The sequence below is a fragment of the Xyrauchen texanus genome, chromosome 29 (assembly GCF_025860055.1).
Source record: "Xyrauchen texanus isolate HMW12.3.18 chromosome 29, RBS_HiC_50CHRs, whole genome shotgun sequence".
NCBI lineage: Eukaryota > Metazoa > Chordata > Actinopteri > Cypriniformes > Catostomidae > Xyrauchen > Xyrauchen texanus.
Window position 1 is genome coordinate 38,677,344 of NC_068304.1, and position 12,895 is coordinate 38,690,238.

The 12,895-nt window shown below is 40.2% G+C and overlaps 1 protein-coding gene across 1 annotated transcript; it reads right to left on the minus strand.

Moving 5' to 3' along the window:
- Positions 1-12,580, minus strand: LOC127622767 (calumenin-B). The gene is made up of 7 exons (XM_052096850.1): positions 12,538-12,580; positions 11,341-11,568; positions 6,689-6,882; positions 6,436-6,602; positions 6,169-6,229; positions 5,851-6,050; positions 1-2,859 (listed from the first exon to the last, which is right to left on the minus strand). Exons 2-7 carry the CDS (start codon positions 11,556-11,558, stop codon positions 2,755-2,757), a joined length of 945 nt encoding a protein of 314 aa, XP_051952810.1. The 5' UTR covers positions 11,559-11,568; positions 12,538-12,580; the 3' UTR covers positions 1-2,754.
- Positions 12,581-12,895: the final 315 nt, after the last annotated feature.

Consider the following 12,895-nt stretch of genomic DNA (forward strand, 5'->3'; position numbering starts at 1 on the left):
ATCAATTTTATTGAGGAAAAACTCTCAGCTTCAAGACAATATTTACAATGCCTGAACACAGCATATTGAATACAGTTCACATTTAATTATAGACAAACATATACACAAATTAAACACTAAAGTCAAAAACATGAAGCTGTTTTACGGTTATGGGCACAAGACAGAAAAGGGCACTTGAGGAAAGGAAAAGGTTTGTGGTTCAGTCCATAAATGATCATTCTAGAACTTTATAAAGGTCTGAAAGACAGGTTGCAATTGACGGGCCCTTCAAACTGGGGGTGTTTTCATAAATTGGGACATTATTTGGGATATGCATACAATGATTTACGTTAAAAACTGGTTCTCACCAGGCGTGACGCAACAAGTTAACCTCTTACACTATGCAGGATTTTTGGGCTACCATCTGGAATTTTTCACACTCAAATTTAAAGGCTCCCTGTTCACACATACAGTGGACTAATTACATAAAAATTGTCTCATTTTACAGATAGCCCCCAATATTTTAAGAAATGGTTGCAATGATTAATAAATAACATTGTATTTGTTTAATTTTATGATTAAAAACGTTTTATTTATTTTTGTATCTCTAAACGTCTAGTTTAAAAGCATGCTATTTCAGTTCTATGTCCTCTATTTTCAAGCAAAAAGTCTTATTTTATTCCACTGGATGGCAGCAATTACTAGAAACAATAGTTTTTCCTCTATCGCCTTTCAAAACATTATACTGATCTAAAATGTAGGTGGTGCTTTATGGCATTTTAGCGCTCAACCATAGACAACAAGTCTTTTTTTTTGAAGTGCTGAGAGCTTCCACACTGTTTTGTTGCATATCTTGGCTTCTGAGCAGTCTAGAAGCCCGATCTAGATGCCATTGGAAAGCAGAGAATCCCAGCTTTACATTTCATCTTCAATGATGGGAACCTAATTTACTGATGATTTGTTTCTCATACTTCTTGTACCCGACTACATGTTTTTGACACAACAAGCTACAACCCAAGCAAGCTAACAAACAAGTAAACAAGTAATATCTTTAACTAATTTTAAGCTAACAAACCAAGGAAAGATTTGATATAAAGTCTGAGGCTATTTAGGGGTGATCAGATCTTTTGACAGACTCAAATGTGTCTATGTAGGTGCTATGTGAAGGACTTTTATATAAATTGTAATATTTCTACACCGTAACCTAAAGGTGGGGCCAATTTGCGACATAAATGTTTTTAGGCCTTATTTTGTTATTTTATGCAACTAAATGCAAAAGTGATAACTTCTCTGAAAAGATCAGATTCTAAGCTTTCAAATGACACCACATATGCCTAACTTACTGTATGCACCCAGGGACTTCAGTCTTTTAAGTGTTAAAATGGCTTGCCATATAGCGCCTCCCCACGCAGCGTTTAAGAGGTTAAGCGAAAATGAAGGTGTCTGTACACAATGAATGCGAAGCTCCTGCGTGACGCGAGACAATCCCAGCCTATCAGACGATATCTGATGTACAATTATGACAAGTGGGATTTTGGACCATCCAGCACAACGCACCAGAAGTAAAAACAAAACACTTTTATCGCATGTTGCTTTATCACTCTTGGCCTGGTTGGCACAAGCGCAAGAATAGTTTTAAGAATGGTTTACACGGATACTACGCTTGCGTTACATCATTGAGGCCCATCGTGTTAACCATAAATGGGTGCTGATCTCAGATCAGTTTTTACCTGTCCTTGTAGTATGTACTTACTGTCCACTGGGCATTGGGATAAAACAAAAAAACATGTATTTAATTGATCAGCACAATTTCCAGATTTATCTGATAAACCTTCATTATAATCTCTATGCAATTCTTATCTGTGCATCTGCAGACTCCGAATCCTTAATTAGGTCCATTATGATTCAAAGTGCGAGACTCTGAATATAGATGCTCTATTACTAATTTATTGTAATTTCTAATATCATGCATTCTCTGGCCACATGCAGGTATCCACACAAACTGTACACGTAGTGGTTGTAAAACATCTGATGTCACTTAGAAATGTAGTTTACATACAGGTATTGTTTCTTTATACAAAGTGTTTCTATTATGTGCAATATCTCCACTGGTGACTGTAGTGTTGAAATCGTTTAAGAGTTACTGTTGTGTCGGGTTGCACACAAGCTATAATGTTGTTATGGACATGTTAGTGCATTACAAACCCATGATGTGCAATTAGACAAATATCGGCACGCTACATAAACAAGCTTCACAAGGCAACCTGAACACTCCTTCATATTTTCAGTGCATTTGAAAACACGTCGCGATCTATCGGCTGTGAGCGATAACCTATGAAAGACGAAACTGGATTTGATCGATTCACAGTAGAAAATCAAGGAATGCTTGTAAACACACAAAAGGTAAATGGTCTGCACTTATATAGCCTTTTTAACTTTAACGATATTCAAAAGACTTTACACTGTGACTCATTCACCCATTCACACACACACACACACACACACACACACACACACACACACACACACACACACACACACACACACACACACACACACACATTCATACACCAATGACAGAAGAGCTGGCATGCAAGGTGCTAGCATGCCATTGGGAGCAACTTGGGGTTCAGTGTCTTGCCCAAGGACACTTCGGCATGTGTAGTCATGTGGGCCGGGAATCAAACCACCAACCCTGCGATTAGTGGCCGACCCGCTCTACCACCTGAGCCACAGCCGCCCCTGGCGCACTCTTCAAGTACAAACTTTCCCAAATTAAAACTCGTCATGTCGGACTAGAGCTTCTCCAAAATCAGTTGCTTGGCTCCCGACGAACAAGTCATATTTGTTCACAATTTCCTGCTTTGTGAGGCGTCCGTCCTATCAATAAAAATGACAAAAAGCAGCAAAACAATTTAAAAACTGTCAACATCAAAAATCATAACAGACTTCACAATTCTATCAAAGGTGTACAATGTCAGTTTAGCAGTTAAACTCTTTATATAAATGTTTTATTTATTTTCCCCCATCAATAAGTGTTCTGGTTTATATGAACAATATACATGTCAATAAATCAATAAATACATTATTATCTAGACTGATATAAACTTTAGCTTACAGATATCAAACCCGCTTGATATCTAGACGTCTTGTCGTCAGTTGTGTGCACAGTCCCACGTTAAACGCGAGAACCCGGCACTGAGCCACAGCCAATGAAATATAGAGTGAGCGCAAAAGGAGAGCAAGGTATCGGGTAGAAAGGAGACAAAAATAATTAGCAAATAAAATAACACATCTCCCACCTTCCCTATTTCCAGCCTTTGCAAATAAGTGCAAAAACTGGCCCAAGCCTGATACGTTGATATGTTATCACAAATAACTTGCGCGAGTTTGTGAATTAATTTCGTAATCATCATTTTAAGATGTGTTTCGAGCAAACTGTCTGAAATGGGATGACTCTAAAGACAGCTGTAACGGGGGGCCAAACTGTTTTGACATTCGTCCACTTCAAACACTGTGACAGGACGGAGGGCGGGGCCGGGTTGTGATTATACACATCCGGTCCCTTCTCAGGCTAATCAAGCCTCCGAGAGGGATAAAGGCCAACCGGGGTTGGCAGTGCGGGAGAAAGAGAGATTTACGGACAGCTGTCCGACACCTTATAATCACGCCAGGGGCATAATCGCCAGGGGCGTGATTATACACACCCGGTCCCTTATCAGGCTAATTAAGCCTCTGAGCGGGATAAGGGCCGATTGCGGACGGTGGTGCGAGGAGAGAGAGATCGTTTACGGACATGTCCGTCGTGTGTGTGTGTGTGTTTGTCTTTTGTTTAAGTTAATCATTAAAATATTGTTTATATCACCAGGCCGGATCTCGCCTCCTCCTTTCCATTGAACTGCTTTAAAAACACATTCAGACGTCAACGCCTATTTTCCATCATTGCACCATTGGCCCCGCCCACTGGTGCTCACAGTCAGTCAAAGGTGAAGAGGAGAGAGATGGGCCTGTCATGGGAGGTTCATCCAGGGGACTTATCTGGATTTAAATGTTTTTCTTCATTAGATGAATGGCTTTGACCATTATCATGTATGTCCTGCCTCTTTTAAAAGCTGCAATGTAAAGTTAGGACTCTAAAAAGGAGACGTGCTTTCTATTTCTTTCAGCTGTGCTGTGTCTTGCTGTTTTGAAGGCATTCTGGACTGTTTTTTTGCACCCATCTGTTCTATATTTATTTGTTGGTATTTTGTGAGCATGCACTATATGGACGTCTTTGATTGTTTTGATGCATTTCTGGCAATATGAGCCGTGTTTTAAGAGCGGTACAAGCGCAGCTTATCATTCAGTTGCAGCCACTGACTGGGAGAAACACGTGCACTTCTATGTGTAAACAAACACAGAAGATGTGAGCTCTCGCTCCTGTGAAGATCAGATTCTCTGATTTGGCCTCTTGAAGCCGGCTGAAGCACCCAACATCACCATTGGTTTTTTTACGCTTGCGTATTCAGAACATTTCAGTGTGGATTGTATGTGTTTTTGGGCTCATATCAGCGTGGACTTCTTGTGAACATGTCACAACATGATTCAAGTTCTGCAAAGGAACTGTGTGGCAGGGCGGAGGGCGGGGCCAGGTCGTGATTCCGCACACCCGGCCCCTAATCAGGCTAATCAAGCCTCCGAGAGGGATAAAGGCCGACCGGGGATGGCAGTGCGGGAGAAAGAGAGATGTACGGACAGCTGTCCGACACCTTTGTGTGTTTGTCTTTTTGGTTCAGTTTATGATTAAAATATTATTTATATTCTCAAGCAGGTTCTCGCCTCTTCCTTTACATTAATCCCTTTACATTTATGCATTTGGCAGACGCTTTTATCCAAAGCGACTTACAGTGCATTTATTACCGGGACAATCCCCCCCGGAGCATCCTTACTGCCTTACTCAAGGACACAATGGTGGTGGCCGTGGGGATCGAACCAGTTTCATTCTGTTCTTGAGTGAAAATGTTGATACACTCAGATGAAATGGGTTGGGTGTACATTATGTGTTAACCCTGAAATGTAGTTTTATCAATTATAGTGTAAAGCGTATTAATTGTCTTCCGACTGAGTTAAAATATGGCTGTATTTGAGGGACTGCACGAAGTTGGCCAATCAGAACAATTGGCCTTTACATTGAAGTCTTAAAGGGCCAGATAGCTTAAAACAGAGTGTTTCAGAAAGAGGGCCACAGACAGGGTGGAACATTATTATGCATTATTAAATTATGACTGTTTTGGTGCAAAAAAAAACTTTACTGGCATTATAAGTGGACCTCAGGGAAGATAATAGAAGATAATAAAAAATACAAAAATAAAAATGCATGTAACATGCACAAGAACTTCACGAAATTCCTCACTGTGTCTGACACCAACATGCAGGGACACAGATATGAGAAGCTCAGTTACATGTACTGCACTAAAATAACTTTGGCTCTAAATGTGATTTTTGCTTTATTATTGTTTATTAATACACAGACGTAATGATTGATTTATGTCCCCATGTAATCAGAGACTCTCCCCTCGAAACCCATACGCAAGTGGTCAAAAGAGAAGACCGGGTGTAATGGTGATGTGTCTCCTTGTACACATATGAACGCATAATACCAGGTGTACACAGGGCCTCCGTCGGGGACGAATGGTCATGTAGTTGACACCCAGTCTGCGATCAGTCATGTAGTGTGCCAGGCAGCACGACGGAAAACAAGACTGAAAACAAGTTTTGTAGTGTGCGCTTGGCTTAAGGGTTGGGGATAAGGGAAATGGACATGACTTGCTAGTAATAAGTGTTAAAGGATTCTTTTAAAAGCAAAAATGGGGATAGTTTAAGTGCTTTTACCTTGTCGGCATCAGATTCATACAGCAGGTGTTTGGCCTCGGCTTCTGCGTGGTCATAGTCGGATGGCAGGATCCAGTCACGGGTCTCGTCTTTATCCATACGACCATCTTTGTTTTTATCCCTGAACTCTGTAAACTGTGTTCTTTCTGTCTTCACCCACTCGGGCTCAGATGCATCTCCATTTTGACTGTACATATCCCCTGAAACACACACACACACACGGGAAAGACAAATTAATACACGGTCCTGAAAGCAAACAAACAACTGAACTCTGTCCAATCTAACTCTAACGTGTCATGTTGATTTCATTATTCTCACCAATATATTCATTCAAGTCAATGAGACCATCTCCATTTTTATCAATGTCCTCCATGGTCTCCTGAAGATCAAAAACAGAATTGTATTGATCCAGAATAGGAAGACGGTACACTTTGCATGTGCATATCAGCTCAAAATTTGTTTCGTCAACTTCTAGAAGCACACTCGCATTTCGATTGCAGCAATGATGTGGAACAGCAATGATATGGAAAAGTTGCATCACAAAGAACGGGATCGAAAACAGAATAAATAATAAGCATTCTGCACCAGCACTACAATATCCTTCATGTAGTCAAACTCCTCTGGATGCAGAAACGCTGTAAACTCTTCCTTATTGGCCCTCATATCGCCATCTTGGTCAGCCATCTTGAAACGGCGTTCATCTCGGGCCATCATCTGCCTGTAGTTAAAACCGTCCTCTGGGTCGGGTCCATCTGAACACACGTACACATTATCATTAGTCTGGATTTGTAGCTGCACTCACAGACATTTGATTCATCCCTGAACGTATTAAACGCACCGAGGACGTAACCGTAGGTGGCGTTCTTGTATTCGTCCCAGGAAACATAAGCGTCTGAGTTGAGATCATGAGCCTGCCACTGACGGTCCACGTTGTCATAGATCCAGCGTTTCTGAGCATGTTTAATCCACCGTTTCATCTCATCAATGGTGACAAAGCCGTCGTGATCCTCGTCAATCTTTTCTACAAGCATACTGTGGACAGAAAGAGAGATTGAGAAAGAAGATCTTCATACGGTGACCAGATTTGTCCAATATTTAGTCTTACATTTAGCTTGCTTGCTACAAATTAAATGTTTGCAAACTGAAATCACTTTGTGCCATTTAATGATGAAAAACTAGCAGCAACGTGATATGTTGCCTTAAGGTCTTTTCACACCAAAGCAAACCTTCACCACGATTTCCATTTTGAATCGAAACAATTCATTGCTAACGAGCCATTCACAACTGGAGTGAACATTCGCGGCTGACAAAGCGATGCATCTTCGTCGCTGATGAAACACACCGACCAATAAAATATGAGCTTTGGATCACGTGTCAGGAGCTGCTGCAGTTACTAAAACCAGCGCAACAGGTGGCGCTAAAGCACAGAAAGCTGTTTTGACCACCGACTTTAAATGCTGAAATCCTAAACTAGCAATGAGGGAATGCCTTGCATCCCCTTTAACCTCGTGTGACCAAACGTCCACCTGCGTGGACTTGTATTTTGGCTTTGCTATACGTAAAGCATAATTTACTGACTGAACATTGCACACAACTCTCTAGACTCTCGTTTAAGGGTTAAATGCACCGAGTTGCGTGGCACAACAGCATGACGTTGATTTCTGTGAAGTGCTTCTACAGGCTCGGCGCCAAAATAAGTGCCTCTGGTAAGAAACGTTTTTTCATTGAAACCTGACTGGTTATAAAGAGTAGCGCCTCTAGTTTTGTTTGATAGGCCGCTTTAAAAAAATCATACATTTTTCGCACGTCAGCGCGCTAATAAACATGATGTCCACATATGTGTATTTTGGGACATGGTTTCCTCAAAAGTTACAAAAAACAAGTTAGTTATTATGAATATCTTTCAACATTAAAGAGCACCTATTATGGTTTTTAAACGTGCCTAATTGTGTTGTAAAGGTCTCATACAACAGATTTGTATGCATCCAAGGTGAAAAAAAACCCACATAATTTAAATTGCATCATTACCTATTTTCCCAGTTTCAAAAACATCTCGTTCAATGATCCGATCTTAAGGATTCATTCTAAACTCCTCCTTTCAGAGAGCCTCCTCTGCTCTGATTGGTCAGATGTCCCAGTCTGTTATGATTGGTCTACCGCTTAGTGTAGTGTTTGAGGGCGGGTCAAAGCTGTTCACGAGCAGCCAATGAAGACCAGAGGCAGTTCTTTTGTTACCAAATTACGTAGTTAGTACAGGAAGTAAGTCTGGAAATTACTAATGACTCGTTTCAGGTGTTCAGAATCGGTTCTTTCTTTTGGGAGTCATTAACTCCATTTGTCGTGCACTTTGATTTTTTAAACTTTGCAGGATTTTTTACAATCACAAACAGCTTTATTACACACTACATGAAAGATAATATTTGAAAAACCATAATAGGTGCTCTTTAAGACATCTGTGAGACATTTAGCTTAATTTTAATCTAAATTGTGTTATATTTTAATTTGTTATCAATGTACAATACGGTTATATTCATTAAATTACTTAATGCATTCTTATTTATTTACGGTGCATTTTCACATCGGGAATAAATGTATTCATGCAAAAGCTGAAACATGTTGCTTTCAGAGGCTTTATATGGAGTTAGGATAAAAATAAGGTGCATTACTAGCTGTTCTGAGACCAGTGCAGACAGACAGCACACTGGAGGTTAAGTCATTCACTAAATAGGGAGCAAGGGTGCATCCTATAGCTCTCCTAAAACTGTTCTGAGACCAGTGCAGACAGGCAGCACACTGGAGGTTAAGTCATGCACTAAATAGGGGGCAAGGGTGCATCCTATAGCTCTCCTATAACTGTTCTGAGACCAGTGCAGACAGGCAGCACACTGGAGGTTAAGTCATTCCCTAAATAGGGAGCAAGGGTGCATCCTATAGCTCTCCTATAACTGTTCTGAGACCAGTGCAGACAGACAGCACACTGGAGGTTAAGTCATTCCCTAAATAGGGAGCAAGGGTGCATCCTATAGCTCTCCTATAACTGTTCTGAGACCAGTGCAGACAGACAGCACACTGGAGGTTAAGTCATTAACTAAATAGGGAGCAAGGGTGCATCCTATAGCTCTCCTAAAACTGTTCTGAGACCAGTGCAGACAGACAGCACACTGGAGGTCAAGTCATGCACTAAATAGGGAGCAAGGGTGCATCCTATAGCTCTCCTATAACTGTTCTGAGACCAGTGCAGACAGGCAGCACACTGGAGGTCAAGTCATGCACTAAATAGGGAGCAAGGGTGCATCCTATAGGTCTCCTATAACTGTTCTGAGACCAGTGCAGACAGACAGCACACTGGAGGTCAAGTCATGCACTAAATAGGGAGCAAGGGTGCATCCTATAGCTCTCCTATAACTGTTCTGAGACCAGTGCAGACAGACAGCACACTGGAGGTTAAGTCATTCACTAAATAGGGAGCAAGGGTGCATCCTATAGGTCTCCTATAACTGTTCTGAGACCAGTGCAGACAGACAGCACACTGGAGGTCAAGTCATGCACTAAATAGGGAGCAAGGGTGCATCCTATAGCTCTCCTATAACTGTTCTGAGACCAGTGCAGACAGGCAGCACACTGGAGGTTAAGTCATTCACTAAATAGGGAGCAAGGGTGCATCCTATAGCTCTCCTATAACTGTTCTGAGACCAGTGCAGACAGACAGCACACTGGAGGTTAAGTCATGCACTAAATGGGGGCAAGGGTGCATCCTATAGCTCTCCTATAACTGTTCTGAGACCAGTGCAGACAGACAGCACACTGGAGGTTAAGTCATGCACTAAATAGGGGGCAAGGGTGCATCCTATAGGTCTCCTATAACTGTTCTGAGACCAGTGCAGACAGACAGCACACTGGAGGTCAAGTCATGCACTAAATAGGGAGCAAGGGTGCATCCTATAGCTCTCCTATAACTGTTCTGAGACCAGTGCAGACAGGCAGCACACTGGAGGTCAAGTCATTCACTAAATAGGAAGCAAGGGTGCATCCTATAACTCTCCTATAACTGTTCTGAGACCAGTGCAGACAGACAGCACACTGGAGGTCAAGTCATGCACTAAATAGGGAGCAAGGGAGCATCCTATAGCTCTCCTATAACTGTTCTGAGACCAGTGCAGACAGACAGCACACTGGAGGTTAAGTCATTCACTAAATAGGGAGCAAGGGAGCATCCTATAGCTCTCTATGCAGCCAAGTGCATTCACTCACAAAATCCAACCAAAGTTCAGTTTCAGGCTGCAGATGATGTTTGGATCACTTAACGTGTTTGGCAGACATGGGACAGTGAAAATCAATACATAGATTCAGAATTTATAATGCTAAATTATATGTTAACATGGTTGGCAATGATTGGATGATGCTGGACATTACTTACAATCAGAATTATTAATTCAGCTTTATAGAAAATCAGCTATAATGTATATAATGAACATTTGTCTCAAAAACACAAATAAACATTCCTGGAAAAATACAGTACTAGACTATTTGATGAAAAAAAAATCTGACATTCTATAGCTTGGTATTATTTAACATTTCACAACTTAGTCCTCCTGTCCACATATGTGGACATACATTTTTAGGAAAACTATATGCTCTAGATTTATTTATTTAGGGCTTGTTTATTAGGAGCAACTAGTTACAATTCAAAAAGGCACACAGCAGTCACGCTTGGGTCTCAAGAGGTTAAAAAAATCTCTGATCTTACATGGATTGTCTTCATAATTTATTCCATATTGCTGCATTTTTTGCCTTTGCATTTAATCTTATGTGAGTTATCTTATACCTCTAATATATATATATATATATCTCGTGGCATTTGCCTTTGAATCACCTTTTCTTAATAAACAACTTTACGGCTCTTATGGTTTTTTATTTGCCAAATTTGAATCATATATTGGGTCAGATTGAAGATGTGATTTTTGAGCGTTTAAATGTTGTCACGTTTAATTCGTAACATGCAGGATTTTGAACAAATGTACAACAGAGTAAATAGATGATATAGTAGATAAACATGGCATATGGCAATCATATAGAATCAAACATTGGTTTCAACGGTTATTATGAGTCTGCACTACGCAGTGATTTTAAACAATTGTGCTTAACACATTATATGCAGTATGAGTGGCATATAATCAGTATCGTTCCAAATGATAACATGCCTTAACTGTTAATGTTATTCTTTTACACAATTCTTTCTAATAACCCCTAAGACTGTGTATACGATGTTGTGCCAACAGCGATAATTTGCATTGCTTTCTATGTGAAAGGCTTTGTATAATCGCATCGCCTCTGGTGTGAAAAGGCCTTCACAGCTGATGCTAAAATCCTTTCTTCTATCTCACATTAATGTGTAAAGACAACTAAAAGTAAGTAAGCTGTTCGTTAGTTGAATCCCTCAAAAGTGTAAACACTGTGGCGCCATCAAAACATTACTATGTGCGTTCTTACCCCAGTCTCTCGTTGCTCTCCTCTGGAGTGAGCTGGTCAAAGGTCTTCGCCTCCTCTTGTCCAAGAAAAGCATCGTGGTCGTAGTCGAAGTTCTCCTCATCATCATGCTCCTTGTTACTGAGGGGGGCATCGTGATGGACGCGGTCCTTCTTCTCTGTGGGTTTGCTGGAGGACTGAAGAACACAGAAGGCGATGCAAACCAAGAGCCACAGGTCCATCTTCTTTACGCTGTCAAACACAGAGAATCCCAGAGCGTAACTGGTAAGTTACTCTAAAAACGAATGACATCTTCTACAGTGTAATTAGATTACTGTACTAATTACTCTGTCTGAAATGTAATTGCATTACTAATTACTGTCTAAAACCCTGATCAACCTCGACCAGATGAAAAATACAAAGGTAGACATGAAACTGTTCTTTTAACTCTTTCAAATAAATCCTATAAAATCAAATAAATTATTCATGAACTGGCCAAAGAATTTAAGGGGGCGGCGTTAAATTTAATACAAAATGTATATTTTAACATTAGACATTAAATTGTGATTTTAAATTCACTATTCTTTTATATAGAATTGTTCTATAATATATACAGTATTTAACGCAATTACATCAGAAGTAACTGCAATTAAATAACTTTAAGAGTAAAAAATTAAGAGTAATCCCTTACTTTACTTTTTTTTCCCCAATGAAAAATGTAATTACAGTAATTAATTACTTCGTAATCCAACAATGATTTGAGCTAACAGAATGGTAATACCTATAAATAAAATATATTAATGTTGATATCAACATTTCATGACTATTCAAAATATTTGAATGTTATAATATTTATGTCATTATCCTTACTAAAAATGGGGCAGTGATAACAGATGCTAATACTATGGTATTTTAATGTATATCATTGTAGTGAATGATAACCACATTAGTAATAAAATGGTACTCCAAGGTACTTGGTAATATAGAGTGCTACCAAGTGTTATTAACGTTGTTATAAAGTGTTAGCAAAGAAATTGTATTATATCGTTACAAAGTGTTAGCAAAGAAATTGTATTATATCATACATTTTAACTCACTGGAAACCACACAACGCCAATTGCCACAACTCATTCGGCTCTTAAATAACATATATGAAATAGCGAGGCATAAAAGTGCACTGTAGAGATTTTAAAAATTATGTTTTATTGCAACTTCACGTACCGATTCCTCCAGCGTTTCACAGCGCCCGGTCTGGATCTCCGGATGATCCGCTACAGTTTGAGACCCCACTCAGCTGGCCAATCAGATTTGAGATAGAACCCTCGTCTCCATCAACGGACCAATCAGATTAGAGATAGAACCCCGGGCTCCATCAACGGACCATTAAGAGTTGAGATAGAACTCCAGCCTCGCTTAAGGGTCCAATCAGATTGGAGATTGCGCTCAGGGGCCGCCCTTGCTGACGCAGCCTTTGCCGCTTTACGATTAGTCCACTTCTGTCCAAGCGTGTTTATGTCATTGGTTTAGAACTGCCACGTCGTCAAAGCTACTAAATGTAAACATAATACATACAATAAAA